This window comes from Cydia splendana, chromosome Z (assembly GCF_910591565.1).
Source record: "Cydia splendana chromosome Z, ilCydSple1.2, whole genome shotgun sequence".
NCBI lineage: Eukaryota > Metazoa > Arthropoda > Insecta > Lepidoptera > Tortricidae > Cydia > Cydia splendana.
This window is the reverse complement of record NC_085987.1, coordinates 28,151,888-28,169,067: the sequence shown is the minus strand read 5'-3', so window position 1 is coordinate 28,169,067 and position 17,180 is coordinate 28,151,888. Positions and strand designations below refer to the sequence as shown.

Below are 17,180 nucleotides of genomic sequence, written 5' to 3'. Positions count from 1 at the left end.
CTATTATTTAGTGTACATTTTGTTAATTGAAAATAAGATCCTCTTAGTTGGCTTCAACTTCGCTGTCGCTGTTAGATAAATATCTATTCAAATATTAGTATTTGGTTAGTGAGATATAACACGGGGTAATATTATTTTTAATCGTTCAGCAGTGGGGAGTCGCGTGAGTCCCGCGGGCGTGACTCGGCAGGGGAGACGCGGCCGTACTGCGCGAACCACGACGACGGCGCCACCGTCGCAGTGGTGGAGTGCCGCGTCTGCGGCCCGCTGTGCGCCGAGTGCGACCGATTCTTGCACCTCAACCGCGCCGCTCGCACGCATCACAGACAGGTATACAACGTGCATTCTAATAACTCTTGAAATATTTGTCTGCTGACAATAGAATTTGTAAGATTCACTTGTATTTCTACCATTTTAGTTTATGAAAAGAGGTACCATTTATCCCTTATGTTTTGTTATCAAGATTTGTAAAGAGGAAGAGAGTGCAATCCGTATTGACATCCACGAGGGGTGCGGGCGCGCGAAGCTGTTCTGGCTGTTGTTGCTGGTGGACCGACGCACGCTGAAGGCATTGGCCGAGTTCCGCGGCGTGGAGACTTGCGCGCGCGCTGAGCCTGCGGGCGGCGCGCCTCCGCTGGCCGGGACGTGCCGCTTCTGCGGCGCGCAAGGCAACTCCGGCCTGCTCGCTATCGGGAACGTGTGTGCAGATCATCAGTGCCAGGTAACTAGCGCTTTTCGGTTGACGTTCTTCGTAAATTCGTCAATCAAACTTCATAACTCACGAAATATCGTTCGATTCCTACAGTTCTATTATAATAAGCAATGATCTATTCATATTTGCACTCATTTTAAAACGAGTAAAGTTAAAAGTGTAAATTTGCATATTAGGAGCACGGGCGGGAGGCGTGCGTGCGCGTGCTGGCGTGCGGGCACGCGTGCGGCGGCGTGCGCGGCGAGCGTGCGTGCCTGCCGTGCCTGTTTAACTGCGGCGCGGGCGCGGGTGCCGCGGCCGGCGCGCCGGCGCCGCTGCGCCAGGACGCCGACGACATGTGCATGATCTGCTTCACCGACCCGCTGCAAGCTGCGCCCGCTATACAGGTACATACATCATCACTAAGGCCCCATTTAGGCGGTTCAAGAACTTGCATGCAATTTTCGTTACATTGCAGTATTTGGTCGACTGAATTCATTGTAGTTGGCAATGTATCGAATATTGCATGCAAGTTCTTGAACTGTCTACCTATAGTGAATTGGAAATGGACTCCATAGACTTACGGCTGCCGAGCAAAAGTATATTTTTATGCTTCAAAAGAGTCTCTTCTTGTTATTTTTGTTATAAAAAAGTATTTATGTATATATTGAAAAGTCTTGAAATTATAATTAAGTATATTGCAATCTTGAAAATATATTATGGACAAAAAATGTTTAGTACTTAATGTAATATTCTATTATTAGGGTGGAGCGAAATCCAAAATTCTTGAATATAGCAATGGAACCCCTCTAAAAGGATGTCTAATTTTTTATTATTTAAGGGAAAAATAATTAAAAAAATATTGGTATATACTTTTAGCCCTCTACTATTCGATTATATATAGCAATATATGTATATTTGTAATAAATTTAATTTATGCTTATTTTTTTTAAAACAAGTTTTATTCATTAAATAACATCATTTTCATACAAATATACTCGATTCCTATACTTATTTTTGTTTATAACGTATATTTTTATGACACGGTAAAACCACGTAAATAGGGGTTTTATGGAAAATGCCCTTTAACCCGGATATTGTGCACAAATTGGAGTTTACAACCCATAACAGAATCGTGAAAACTATTTTGAATATGATAAGATAATAAAAAGAATACTGATATAAGTATATATATGCCTAACATACGTGTGAACATGACCCAAAAAGGGCGTAAGCGACGCCGAAGGGCGAAATTTAACGCTTATTTAAACACATAAGTAACCCTTTTTTTGCAGTAAAATTATACTTTTCGTAATCAATAACAGCGTTACTTGGACAAAAGAATGTCTAAAAAAAATAACTCATATATTTTTTTGACACTGTAGCATTTTCCTTGTTTTGCATGAAACTGCTGTTTAATATGAAATTTTGAAATTATATTATTGCATAAATATTGAATAATGCACAAAAATTTTGGTAATAACTTATTATACGCTTATTATGTATTATATAATTTCAATAAAATGTACACATATTAGTGAAATAGTATATTTTAATAATTGATGAAAATTTATCCTTATTAATTTCTTTAGCGGCCGAGTAGAGGGCTAAAAGTAGTGTTTATTTTGAATCATGATATAATCACTATAATCTACATGACAAACTGCAACTTTTGGTACCGGTTCCACATTGATAATTATTTTTTTATTTTTTTCCATACAATGACGCTGCACCCTAACATACATACACCACCTACATACGTACACCACCTACATACATACACCACCTACATACATACACCACCTACATACATACACCACCTACATACATACACCACCTACATACATACACCACCTACATACATACACCACCCACATACATACACCACCTACATACATACACCACCTACATACATACACCACCCACATACATACACCACCTACATAATTATATGATATATTTTTGATTATTTATTCCTTTTTTAGGGTTCCGTACCCAAAGGGTAAAAACGGGACCCTATTACTAAGACTCCGCTGTCCGTCCGTCCGTCCGTCTGTCTGTCACCAGGCTGTATCTCATGAACCGTGATAGCTAGGCAGTTAAAATTTTCACAGATGATGTATTTCTGTTGCCGCTATAACAACAAATACTAAAAAGTACGGAACCCTCGGTGGGCGAGTCCGACTCGCACTTGTCCGGTTTTTCACCTGTTCGTCTCCTATTTTATTTGTATAAATCACAATATGAACTATATCCATTGTCAACAGTTGAAATGTGGACACGTGTTCCACCTGCACTGCTGTAAGAAAGTGTTAGCCAATAAATGGATAGGGCCCAGGATCACATTCTCGTTCTCCATGTGCCCCATATGTAAGGTAAGTCATGTTATCTTTAGTATAGTTGAATTATCGAGAAGATGGAATTGCATTTGTAGTGGTTGTATGCTGATAGTACAAGAAAATAGAAAATTCAAATATAAAATGCCTGTAAATAAACAATACTACTACATATGCAATTCCACGCTCTCGATGATTCAACTATATCATTTTGTAGTTCTATGTATAGTGTGAGCTATATAAGAGTTATTGTTTTTAATTACGTTTCCCGGGTTTCCTCCTCATATTGTCCTGATATTCGAATAATAAGAAGGTTCCACGAGTACCGTAAAACGGGGTCTATAGAAATCGCGGGGTGAATAGAGACATTTTGAACTTATTCTTTCAAGTTGTTATATTTAAAAACGTACATCTCTAAAATTGGATGTTTTGGAATCCCTATATAGTAGACTATTTATTCTCGACATTGATACCAAAAGAACTTAATCAAACTGCCTAAAAGTTAGATTTTTTTGACTCTAAAGTAAGGTCTCGCCGAGTTAAGAAATGAAGCCTGTCTGAACTTTGTTCTAGCTGTAAATGTTTTAACATTAACTAAGTAAAAGTTAGCTAACCTGGTAATTTAGTATCTGTAGTACCTAAATAATAAATAATATCACTAAATTTATTTGTAATAAAGCACTTTTTTGCAAAAAACCAATAACAAGCAAATTTACGTGATAAAGGGGTTAGTGGACACGCATATGGGGTGAACAGTTACGCCATAGGGGGTGATTAGATACAACAAAGGGGTGTAAAGACACGCCTTGGAGGTTAAAAGACACGAAAAAATAATTTTGAGTCAAATAGCTATTTAACAGATATACCATTTGCCAATAGAGTATCCACATAATAATGACCAAATTCGATGCCTATGATAACTGAAACTTAAGAAACTTAATATTTCTATTCACCCCTTTCTTGTGTCTATCGACCCCGTTTTAAAGATATGGAGAAAACAAGTAGTTTTCTTTGATTTTCTCTGAATTGGGTTGGTAAAAATTTATTTCACAGATGCAAAATTGAAGAACTAACCAAGACTCAAAAAATGATATCAAAATTATTACTTTTATCATTTGGAATATTGGCGAAAATCGTCCTTGAAGTTGAAAATCGTGTCTTTTTACCCCGTTTTACGGTACGCACTTCTCTCATCTGATTGGAGGAAATTCAGGTTCATTTGGTTCAGTGATTAACTTGTTTTAGTTTTGCTCGTTTTAGTATGTGTTTTGATTATTAACAATATTTATATTAAACAGTAAAAATAAGTTTTAAAATATACTAGGAGGATATGTGCCACTGGACACTGGAGGAGTTGCTAGCGCCGATCAGAAGGCTGCGCGAGGAGGTGCGGCGCAAGGCGCTGATGCGGCTGGAGTACGAGGGGCTGGCGACGGCGACGGCGGCCGGCAGCGCGGGCGCCGGCCGCGCGCGCACCCCCCTAGACCCCGCCCTATACGCCATGGAACGATACGCCTACTACGTCTGCCATAAATGTGGCAAGGTATAGTGTCTTGAACAAATACCAGGCATTGACAATACAATAAAAGATAACGACCCGGAAACATATATATCACGAATTTCTTACTTGAATCTCTACTCAAAAAATGTATTTCGCCTGTAAAGGTGCAGCGTAAAAATTTGCGTTTTATTCTATTAAACTTTATGTCTATTATTAACAGAGTATTTAGATTTTTTTAAATGAAAAATTGCCTTCATATAGTTATGTCTAGTAATCTTTATTAAAGAGTAATTGATTGTATAAGATGGGTTCAGTCTAATACAAATTGGTTTTTACTTCGAATGACAGCTGACTCTGTACAGCTCCGTACATTATGCGGTAACTATCAAAAGATGACGCTTGATAATCCAGTGACCACAAAACATGGCGCTGTACAACGCCATCTCTTTCAGCTATTCTAATTCTAACAGGGCATTTCTATTTGAAGTTGTACACCGCAACTTTGTGTTATAATTGGGAATTTTCAGAATCACGAGCACTTTCCAATTTTCCATCCTTACCGAGAATAAAAATGCCCCCAATTAGATATTTTGGTCCATTTGGTTACATTACGTGGTTAAGTAACAAAACTGACGAACAAAATACAGTATGAAATTATGAAGACTCTCGTATTATGATCGAAAGAGCTCGTGATTTATAGAGAAAATAATGTAAAATTCCAAAACCTAACTCGGGGGTACCATTTTGAATAGAAATACTCAATAACGAATCGTCGTACAGGCGTACTTTGGAGGGCTGGCGCGGTGCGAGGCGGAGACGAGCGGCTGGTGGGAGCCGGCCGAGCTGGTGTGCGGCGCCTGCAGCGACGTGGCCGGTGCGCGCACCTGCCCCAAGCACGGCGCCGACTTCCTCGAGTACAAGTGCCGCTACTGCTGCTCGGTATACACTCTCATTCATATTGATCAACACTTTCTTTTTATATATGTTGATATTGACGACTTAAGCACGAGTGGGTTACAAGTTAGGGAAACCCATATCAAGGCTAGTTCAGTACACCACTAAACTTTTCGAATGGACACCTTTCGTGTGAACGAACAAGCATACTATATGCGGTCGGATATCTTGCTTTATAGTACCTGTGCCTTGCCCTACCCTGCCTGCGGTTAGGTATCTGGTAGGGTAAGTAGTCGCTTCCTTGGACCTCGTGTTCAAACTGGTTGTCGACCTTTAAATTTTACCAAAATGATTACCTAAAAAATTGCATAGCTGTCATCCTTCCGATTCTCCAAAGATAGAAAAAATCTTTACTGCTTCTATAGCCTACCTGCCGCAATGTTGTGTATTTGCAGGTGGCCGTTTTCTTCTGTTTCGGCACATCGCACTTCTGCAACGCCTGCCATGATGATTTCCAACGAGTCACCAACATACCAAAGCATCAATTACCCCAGTGCCCAGCAGGTACGGAAAAGATTAAAGCATCAACTACCCCAGTGCACGGCAGGCATTGAACATACCAAACCATTTGTTGATAAATTGAATATTTTCGGAAATAATCGCTCCGAAAGAACAACAATTGTGACCACCCTCCAACTTTTGAACCATGGGCCCAAAAATATGAAAAATCGTGCAAATAGAGTTAAGCTAGACATTATTAAATGAAAACTGTAGCGAACATTATCAGTTTAGCCGTTTTTGAGTTATCGCAATAAGTCTTCCCTTCATTCTTAGTATAAAGATGTGCAGTCACAGTTATACGTTATTACGACATTAAATGGGTTTTTAAAGTTATTTGGCATTATTCATGTAAATAAAGTAAAATGTAAGACAAAAATTGCTTATTTTGCTCAATAGTTCTTTAATATTTCATCTCTTTTTTAACAATCTTCTATAACGGAACCCGCCTACACTGCGCTTGACCGTTTTTTTCTTGTGTATGTTCAACATTCGATGACAGTCGACGTCTGTTGTCAATGAGTACTCCCCGCCAGTAAAATAAATTAATACCACTGAAAATCCGCAAAATGGCGAAGGCCAAATACGAATGTAGAATGATGTCAGGCTGTAAAGTATAAACGTGTGTTCTATATGTATATTGTATATACGTAGGTCCGAAAGGCGAGCAGCTGCCGGGCTCGCCGGAGGAGTGCCCGCTGCACGTGCAGCACCCGCCCACCGGCGAGGAATTCGCGCTCGGCTGCGGCGTCTGCCGCCACGCGCACGCCTTCTAGTACTTACCCATCGCCATCACACACACCCTACACTGTATTACACTTCCCGACCACCTCTGTACTTACTATTTTGAGTTTCGTTTACAAAACGTAATGTATAAGTTTCCGATGTAGGCCACGAGGTCTACCCTCCAAAGTGTTAAATGCAAGTTTTGTATTAATAAGTAACCACTGACAGATACAAAAACATCGTGGGGCCACACAAAGTCGTTAATTTGTAACACCAATAGAAAAGTAAGAAAATATGTAGAAATTACAGGTTCAAACGAATACTTGCGGTATTTTACTTACATTTGCATTTATTATTCCGTTTTCTACTGTCATTGACGTTAAATGCATAGAGGCTACTAGGAATTGAATATTAAAATGAATATCATTATATTAGAAAGTGGTCAGTTATGAAAGGTCTTTTTTTCTTGAATAGCTTTTAAATTTCATATTATAAGTATACTAGTTCCGCCTCAACGGTACCCAGTAATCGTAATGTTTTCTTCATTACGTGTTTAGTTGCATAACTTGCTCGTAGCTTATGCCATAATCATTAATCACAACACCCAGATATGCTGAGGCTACAACAATCACTGATAAATAAGTACAAGTAGAGTCAGCACACCTACACCTGGCTGTAAATTAATTTAAATTTTAAACATTTTTTAACGTTTACATTGCTGCATGTTTGAAACATCACATTTTCATTAGGTATGGTTTTTTATTATTATTATTTGTAGGTGTTTCCATATCTCGGGACCCGGACCGGTCCCGGACCTTTAGGAGGCGTGTGTGGGGCCAAAGCCAACATCGCAGAGGCCCTTTAAGACAAGTTTGATGTTATGTAGAACGCCTGCTGGAATCTATTCACGTGTGCAGCAGCCGTGAACTGGTCTCGGCGGGCATTGGGGCTATTGTAACAAACATTATAGTTAAATGTTTCCTTTTTTTTGCATTTAGACTCTAAAATAAACTATCAAACTATCAAAAATGAAAATGGCAAATGGTTACAATTTTCGTTTTATCGTAAATACATACATCAATAGTTATCTGCTGACATTGACATTTTGGCGTTTGTCGTTGTTTCTTACAAAAACAACTATAGGTATATAGGTACAGTAGAGTCTGTGCGGAAAGAGGAGAAGTGAAATGTAGGGGGCCCATACAATCTACGACTCTTCTATTTCCGCACAGATTAGCAATGAAATAACGCTGCTGGTAGAAACTTTACTTGCATATTTAGGTACATTTATTTCTTTATCTGATATTTTTTAATTTTTCTATTAAATCCGTTAAGGATATTGTAATCCCTACAATATTAATTTTAATATTTACATTATATGTGTATAAATGATTAAATATTATTGAAGATTGGAGTTGTAAAATACGAGCATATTTCTATTAAATGTTACTTTTACTTTACATCATGTAAATCAATGTTGTTAAAATATAACCCACTAGGCAAGTCTGTTGAGAGGTAACATTTATGTTACATATAACTTGTTTGAAACTAGTGTAGGAGCCGGCATGCACTTATATGATTCAGGCGCCTTTTGCAGAGGTACCGTTTAATTAAACAAGTACTTATGTATACTATACATATAATGGCCGGCAGACGGGAATCGTATAAATTCATAAAGTCTTAATCAATTACCAGATATTTTCCGGTGAAGAAGATCTAAACGTGCATGTAACTGTTTATAATGGCGACATTTTGACTGAATTAAAGTGGTATGTAGTTGTATCTAGTTAAATATTGTTACACCTTTAGTCTATTTTATTTAATATGGTAATCTCCTAATGTAGTGGTAGAGTAAATTAACTTTTTATAAAGGGGATGCGCAATGTTTTAAGGATATTACTTCTAGCTGTACTAATTGCACCGTTACGATATATGTATAACTGAAACACCAAAATGGTGATTTATTTTGTGTAAAACGATATAGATAAATATACTTATCGTCGTTTATAAGCCTTTTACACTAAAAACATGAACACTTAATCCTGACGAAGGAGTGTAAACATTATAAATAACACTGTGTCTTATTTTACTTATTAACGCAACGCAATGCACCTAGGCTCTATATCTGTAATTAAATTGTGAAATATAAATTAGTTGTAAACCTATTTTATCTACAATATAAATTAAAGCTTACGGTGAAACTCATCATATTTATTTTATTTCAATCCAACTCAACTTTTCAACTGGAAATACGCATCAATTTTTATTTAATTTGCATTAAAGTTTCACCAGTCAGTGTCAAAAAGTCTAGTTAATCTTCATTATAGCCGAGACTAGTAAATATACAAGATAGACAACCTTCAGACAGCACCGCGTTACTCGCTATTTTGTCACCTTTGCTATTTATGGCTTTCAAACGTAAAATCCGACTTTCCTGGCCGCTGTCATATGCACTAAAGCACAATTAAAGCATCATAAAAGCATTGTAGATAAATTCTTATTAGATGGCACATTTTAAAACCTATTAGGCTTTAAATGTTTTATTGATGCTTGATACTTTTGTGACTATAACTGCGGTCAGTCAAGCCCAATTTTTAGCAGTATTAGTTTTAGCCTATATTCGTCTCACTCCTGGGCAAAGGCCTCTCGTGCACGAGATACGAGTAGATACCCGACCTTATTATTATGTAGATAAGATCGTGTACACATATTCATGTTAAATATGCCGCATCTATATCTCAGAACTGGATGGTCGGCCGATATTTCTAGAGCAAATAGAGCTCCACTTGAACGTCCCCAGTGCGTCGATTCAACGATCGATATATTTTAGAAACGTAACTGATTATTATCTGTTTATCTCTAGTTTATCTGCAAAATGTTGCCCAATACGATCTCGAACGGCTTTGTGGTGCACTTACAATTTTACCTGCTTCAGTATACTATGAGTATGAGTTTTAAAGAGTGTAGAGTAAAATAGAAATCAATGAATTTTTTAAATTTAAAGGTAAATATATAATTTGAAGTGTATATTATGCTAGTGCTCCCATTTTGGATTACAGTGTACTATGATAGATATACCTACTCGTATTAAAACGACCAAGTAATTGTTTGTCAATAAAGATGTTTACTATCACGCAAGTATTTAGTAAAATCAGAAATCGTTTATTGCGAACCATGGCAAACAGTTGTTACAATTAATTTATAGAAACACATGGCAACCTGAAAAGGGTATTGATTGAATTGTTTCACCCAAAAGTACCTTAGCCCCCCCCCCCCCCCCCTCTTACAACTAGAGATGCCCCGAATAGTGAATTTGGCCGAATACCGAATATTCGGCTCCTCGCTCGGCCGAATACGGAATATTCGGCGACCGAATATTCGGCATGACATGCGAATATTTTGAGTCACAATTATTATGAAAACTGTTCGCCAACTAAGCATAACGTTTGCTAAGATATATTTTTATGTTGAACAGAATTTATTACATAATGTAGTTTAGGGTCAAACAAATCAGATCTATGTTAATAATAAAATATTTTGTAATCAACAAATGCCCAAAAACGTGTCTTCGTATTTAACTACTTTCCAAGAATACATTTTAAATATTATACCTAAAGTCTATTTTTTTATTCGGTGGACTAAAATGACATTTCATACTATGAAATGTTATTTTATGTTTGTGCTAGGAAATGTCATTTTAGTCTACCGAATAAAAAAATAGACTTAGTCATTGGTTATTTTTTGTGTAACTATTCTTTTTATGTAGGTGCAATAGATATTCGGCCGAATAGTAGGCAACTTTCGGCCGAATACCGAATATTCGGCAAACTGGCCGAATAGGCCGAATACCGAATAGTTGCCGAATATTCGTGGCATATATCTCTACTCACAACTCTCCTGTCACCAACGAATAATTTCCAGTTAGCTTTGTTTTAGTGGTGCCGAGATGTAGATTTTGAATAACTAGTTTGTCTGATGTTATCTTTCGTAGGGCCGGATGAATTGGGAGGCCGTACGAGCGCACTTGTGCACGTTGGCAGTGGCAGTCAGCTTTAACAGTACGTGGAGGGTTCCCCGCGAGGCGTACCGATACGGTGGGGTGTCTTACTTATTGGTGTTGAGCATTGCCATGGTCATTTTTGCTCTCCCGGCTACGCTACTGCAGCTGACTATAGGACAACTTAGTCAACAAGACGCAGTTGGCGTTTGGAGAGCTGTGCCTTTCTTTAAAGGTATGTCACCCTTTTATCCATATACTTTTTGTAACTTAGCTTAACTTAGTAAAAACAAAACATTTATTTACTTTGAACTTCGTTCGAGCTGTTTATATCATAGACATAGACGAAACAAAATCCTTACACAGATTCGTAAAGAAGTGCAAAATGTATGCCCTCTAATTTGGCAGCTTAAGTAAATGGCGCTCGATGGCACTACACCTGCTATTACATTCTGCGGTAACTGTCTATAGGTAGGTAGGTACCCAGAGTTAGACCAAGAAAAGTCTGCAGAAATTTTGACACACACATATACGCAGTGCCAGTGTTGTTTACAGGTACGTGATAATTTCATAGAAGTTTTGACGTTCAAGATTTAAGATAACACCTGCACTGCGTGTGCTATCAAAATCTCTGCAGACTTTTCCTGGTGTAACTCTACTTGTTGTCTACTATTTATGTTTTCACAAAACGTATGGCGGCGGTTACATCGATGAGGGCCGTAAGGGTTAAAAAAGCGTTAAATTAAAAAGATCCCTATCGATATTAAAATGTATTCTGTAGCACTTGTTGGCTTCTAAAAGGTTCTCACTGCACCCACCTTGACATTTTTCTGTTTCGCCCTATGGTTGACTGGTAGAGAATGCCATGAGGCATAAAGTCCGACATTTGTACCTTTGTTTGATGTGCAATCAAGTTTAAGTAAAATAAATAAATAAAATGTTACTATTTATCTAAGTTCATGTTACTATTTATTTGATTTCTTTGAGGTTTTTGTTTCAGGTGTTGGCTACATAAGATTACTCATTTCATACATTGCAAGCTTATACTCAATAATATATGTTGCTCTTTCGGTACTGTTCTATCTTCTCTTTACCGTAAATAGATCTATTCCCATATGGGAATGCACGGAGCCTATTGTGATATCAGTAAGTTCCAATCCAATAAAAATAATCAAATAAGTACCTACCTACTTTGCGTGAATAATTTTAACAGTCTTTTTTTCATCGACAGGAAGAAGACAAATATGAATCCACTGAAATAACATGCTTGAAGTAAGCTCATTGTTTTTATCACGCATACTCGTAAATGTATCGAAACTTTATCTAATGTAGGCATGTATTATTTGAATAGGTAGTTAATATAGTATCCTTACTAACTATTCTGTTACAGTTCCACTTTTTTAGCGCCGCTAGCGGAGCAGCCTGAATATTACTTGGCTTTGTCTATGTTGACCATAGTTTTATGGATTATTTTTCCTTTTATGTAAGTAAGTAAAATTTAACACATTCTTGCGCGGTGTACCTACCTTACCTACTATACCAATCGTCCCCTCGTCTTGTTGGAATGTTTACTAAATTAAGTTGAATCTCGGGGCCTAGCCAAGATGACATAGTTGATATAATGTATGGAAATAGTCACGTGACTTTTCGTAGCATCTGTCATATCCCGATACATTTTCACTTTTCGTTTGGCGTTTTGTGTCGATTGTCATCTTGGCTAGACCCCCAGGTCAGAAAGCGTTCTAACATAGTATGAGTGTCTTAGTTTTATTCAGTAACGGTTTTTCAGTTTCTGAATTAATAAGTGTTACCTGATGCGATCACCGACAAACCGAAAAAATCTATTTAAAATACTTGTTTCGATTTCCAGATTTTACAACCCCATAAAATTGATGAAACGGATATTATATGCTTTGGGACCATTAGTATTGATACTAATGGTTGTAATTGCTAGTTGTATTGGGAGCAGGAGCAATTTGGCAATGTTTCAAAGGCAACATGACTGGCTTCATTATTTGGAGTCGAAAATATGGCATAGCGCCGTTATTCAAGCTGTTTTGTCATCGCAAACGGCTGGCGGCTTCCTAATATCGTCCGGCACCGCGATATATTCAAATGCCGACGTTCAGCGGTGAGGAAAAACGTACTCAATGTGTATTTTAAGTTAATGACAAAATGCACTATAATGCCTGCCTATGAAGCCGATGGTCCTGGGTTCGAATCCCGGTAAGGGCATTTATTTGTGTGATGAGCACAGATATTTGTTACGGTATCATGGGTGTTTTCTATGTATTTGTATATTATATATATTATATCGTTGTCTGAGTACCCGCAACACAAGCCTTCTTCAGCTTACTGTGAGACTTATTAGTCAATATATTATGTGTAAGACTAATATTTACTACATATATATATTAGATCGATATATATTTAGAAAATCTATTTCAATTATTATAATAATATATTATAAATGTATACAAATTCGTCCTCTACGAATGTATCTACCCTGCAAAGCCCTGTATAATGATTGACGTTAAGTAAACATTGAGTCGCACTGATTTTTGGTTTCGTAGAACGTCGTGGTTACTGGTCACAGCGAATGTGGTATGTAGCTGGCTCGGCGCAGTGTTCTGGTTGAGCGTAGCGGGCGGCGGCGAGGACCGCGACGAGACCGCCCTGGCCGTGCTCGTGCAGATGTACAGAGCAGCGGAGTATCACAGCTTTCACAACATTTGGCCAATACTTGTATACGCCTTGTTATTCTTTTCGGGAATAATTTCAATGGTAAGTAAATAATACTGTCTTTTACTTTTTTATTACCGCCCCTTGCCTACTTAGAAATAGGTAACTGTGTGTGTTTCTTAACCTCCCACGACCTAACAGTTTATCGTATTTTGACCTTAACGTACCTATACGTATTTACTCTCATGAATATAATATGTTGTTAAATTTATAAGTATCATTAGAGATAAAATTACATATGTGAACAGCCGGTTTTTGCATGGTGAAATGCGAATGTGTATTGCATGAATTGTGGTCAATAAACAGTGCGACATTATATAAATGTGGTTGATCCGTTGCTTGTTTATTATGTTTTAGCTAGTACAATTATTTCCACTGTACGACAACTGCCGGCGAGTGGGCGGGCAAGGGTGGCGGTTGATATCGTTCACGGGGTCGTTTTTCGGCGCGGCGGCAGCGCTGGGAGTGTTGGTCGGAGGGCTACCCGCTTTATCTGTGCTAGAAGACACTGCGGTCCCTCTTCTCATCTGCATAGCAACTGTTTTAGAGTTTCTAGCTTTCATATTCATTTACGGTAAGTTTCATCTGCCGTATTTCGCTTTTATACTTTGTTGTGAACATTTACGGCGACGACACGTTTTACAGCCACTTGTATAAAATTGTATGCTGTTGCTTTTTACTTTTGATGGACGGTAACGGCATGCAATGGATGTTAACGTCCACGGTAAATAATAAAAAGCGACCAATAGGATTCACTTTGGCTCAAAAAAGTGACTGTAGGAGAGGGGCGTATTTACCCTAGGGCCATCCGGGCCATGGCCCGGGGCGCCAACCCACCAGGGGCGGCAGGGGCGGCGATCGCCGCCCCTGGCCGATTGCATTTTGTATTGGTTTTGGCGCCATTCAACCAATTTTTACTTCTTACATTTTTTTTTCTCGTTAATATCAAATTAAAATTAACATAAATAATAGGGATAGGCTGTATCAGGGACACAGCCGCAGTGGTTTACGTGGAAAAGTTATTGCACAATGTAAACTTGTAAGGTGTCCTGTATCATGGTATAATAATATACTCCGCCTGGTACTCTCTTCCCGTCTTTTCGTGGTCACGTGACTGACACAAGGCTACGTCATCATGCGACAGCGCTACATATAGCCCTGGTATTATCATAATGCGATAGCGTTATATAAAGTGGCAATGTTAGTGTGACGTAGGCTTGTGTCACTCTGGTAAGAGAAGACCATGTTTTATTAGACTATGCCCTGTATGAAAGAGCGCGCTTCGCGCGACCTTACAATGTCGAGTTTGCCGCAGGCGCCCTGTAAATCAGAGTGAGCAAACCTTATAGTGTAAAAGGGGGCCTATGAATGTAAGAAGCCTGACTCTACAGTTCAAAAGACCCCGCAGACGCCCTGTAGGTAAGAGCTTTGCCCGACCTTACAGTGTAAAGGGCGCCGCATGCGCCCCGTATGCAAGAGCATTCTAAGATTACAGTCTCAGGCGCCCTGTACCCGCTATAGCGCCGCCGCGGCCATAAATTATGATGCATTATTGTAGGAGATGAACATGTTCTACTAGGGTTAAAAGGGATCGTAAAGAACTGTTTTTGCTTCATACGAGGTATTTTGCGTCAGTTTTGTGCATCAACTTTCGCACACGGCAGTCGTACAATTTCTGTAAAATAGGCCACTTTTTTAGTTTTTTACAGCTTATTAAGGTATTAAAATAACATAGTTACAGAGATACATGCCACCACGCCATAACACTTCATTACGTCTGGTTTTTTGTCCGACCCCCCTTCTATGGTTTTTTAAAGACGTTTACCTAACGTTTCACGTCAAAAATAATTAAACTTTCTGTATTTTTTTTGTTTAAATTGTTTTTTTCTTTAACTTCTGGGGCGGCAAAACTTATTGGCCCGGGCGCCAAATTTCAAAATATGCCCCTGGGTGACATGGGTGGGTGGGTTTAGGTGATAATTTCAAATTGGTTGAACTAACAAATATATTAAAAGACCTAAACCGACTTAAAATTTGACATCACCGAAGCCACTTTCTCAAGTCAAATAAGACTTCTGATTTTTCTACTATATGTGGATTCGACTTGTTTTAATAATAACAACTCGTGTCATATAGTTACATAGGCCCGATTTAGTAAAGCGAGAACTGTGTTTAATATTAAACAATAACGGCGCACCAGTTGCACACGAGCACGAACCCTAATTGTAAATTCTACCCTAGACGTTTTAAATATCAGAATGTAAAATAAATAAATAAACTAAAATTAAGATAATTATCTCATTTCAACTACAGGCTGGAAGTTATTGGTGGAGGACGTGGAGTTTTTAACAGGGCGGGCATTAGCGAAACCGTGGGTGTTTGGCTGGTTCGCCACGCCTGTTGCCATGTTGGCGGTCACTGTGTGGTGGCTGGTGGCCATATTCCTCGGTGACGAACAATGGACGGAAGCCCCGTGGGATGCTATCACTATTCTGGCTACAGCATCAGTGGCTGCTACAGTTTTCTTTGCATTAGCTGCGGCGTCTGTCGCTAAACAAGTTCAATTCGATTTATTTGGGGTAAGTCATTAAAGTGTAATGAGCAAACATCGGAATCTAGGGGGCAAATTGTATGACGGGATCCCTATCCGTCATACAATTTGCCCCCTAGAATCCGATGTTTGGTAATGAGGATTACGAATCTTATAAAATCTATCAAATTAGTTTTAATGTTTTGATTTCCTGTTATTTGCAAGCTGCTTTGCAATGCTTATCACGAAATGCTCGTACTTTTCCTGAAGTAAGTTCCGTCTTGTTGAGGATAAAACCTTGTCTATCTTGTGACATAGGCCTGAGGACCACGGAAATATTAGGTATATAAGTACCTACTTATGACTCTTATGACCCATCTCAGCTTGGTTGTCCTAAACTGAATCCAAACAATTATGTACCTACATATATTTCATTTCTCGTTTAGGCACATTTTTTTATTCAGAAAATTAAAAGCGATAAATCCTAATTAAAGCCTTTTATGATTCAATTGTCTTTTAATACCGCCTAATTATAGGTAAACCTACGCTAAAATATATAAAAAAAAAAATTATGTGTCTGCTCCACTCTCTCCTAAATATCTTTAGTAGATATAAGTATAAGATTATTATTTATAAATTAAAATGTAAAAAGGAGACACTCAAGTGGAAATGTATATTTTCAGAAAATTAAGTCCTCCTTCAATCCCACAAGACACTGGGGTCCTCGTGATCCAATAACATATTATTATTGGATGGCTCGACGCCAACAGAGCCAAACTGGAGCAAGAGACACCTTCACGCCCACATATACTAGGCGACAATTGGGACAGTTCACGGGAGGAGCCAGTATTTTCGACATTTCTCCGCCAAAGAAGAACCTCGAGGAAAATAATTAGCTGAAACTGAAAAGTGGTACTTAATGAACGACGATGAAAAAGGAACGTAACTAGTCAGGTATCTACATAGTTCCTAGTCCTATGCTTGCATCCTGCGGTTCGTCGGAACTAGGTATGATACGAAGTCAGTCAATCGCATTATCGCAGTAATACGATAATAATTCGTGTAAATAGTTTGTTCTTATAGCAACGTATCATAGTCAAGGACCGGAAAACCCCTCTTTACGCTTAATCCTATCAATTCGGTAACCCAATCGATTCGGTTACCTTATCATTCGGTAACCCTATCATACTGTTACCTGATTGTAA

General features: G+C 38.4%; 2 protein-coding genes across 2 annotated transcripts in view; both read left to right on the top strand.

The window, feature by feature from the left end:
• The window catches only part of LOC134804967 (E3 ubiquitin-protein ligase MYCBP2), a 128,708-nt gene extending 119,797 nt beyond the window's left edge, over positions 1-8,911 (top strand). Inside the window, exons 67-74 of the mRNA XM_063778259.1 lie at positions 150-330; positions 464-721; positions 889-1,098; positions 2,959-3,066; positions 4,352-4,570; positions 5,309-5,467; positions 5,878-5,986; positions 6,635-8,911. Of these exons, the coding sequence (XP_063634329.1) occupies positions 150-330; positions 464-721; positions 889-1,098; positions 2,959-3,066; positions 4,352-4,570; positions 5,309-5,467; positions 5,878-5,986; positions 6,635-6,756 (1,366 nt within the window). The 3' untranslated portion in view covers positions 6,757-8,911. The remainder of the gene's footprint in view (positions 1-149; positions 331-463; positions 722-888; positions 1,099-2,958; positions 3,067-4,351; positions 4,571-5,308; positions 5,468-5,877; positions 5,987-6,634) is intronic.
• Positions 8,912-10,682: 1,771 nt separating this feature from the next.
• Positions 10,683-16,888, top strand: LOC134805295 (sodium-dependent nutrient amino acid transporter 1-like). The gene is made up of 8 exons (XM_063778612.1): positions 10,683-10,938; positions 11,704-11,863; positions 12,094-12,186; positions 12,574-12,834; positions 13,277-13,487; positions 13,803-14,019; positions 15,759-16,024; positions 16,659-16,888. The coding sequence occupies exons 1-8, from the start codon at positions 10,704-10,706 to the stop codon at positions 16,869-16,871; spliced, it is 1,656 nt and encodes a 551-aa protein (XP_063634682.1). The 5' UTR covers positions 10,683-10,703; the 3' UTR covers positions 16,872-16,888.
• Positions 16,889-17,180: the final 292 nt, after the last annotated feature.

Coding starts and splice junctions, on each gene's coding strand:
- LOC134805295 (XM_063778612.1), top strand. CDS start 10,704: ATGAATTGGGAGGCCGTACGAGCGCACTTGTGCACGTTGGCAGTGGCA. Junction 12,835..13,276: donor TCAAATGCCGACGTTCAGCG/GTGAGGAAAAAC, acceptor TTGGTTTCGTAG/AACGTCGTGGTTACTGGTCA. Junction 14,020..15,758: donor AGCTTTCATATTCATTTACG/GTAAGTTTCATC, acceptor TTTCAACTACAG/GCTGGAAGTTATTGGTGGAG.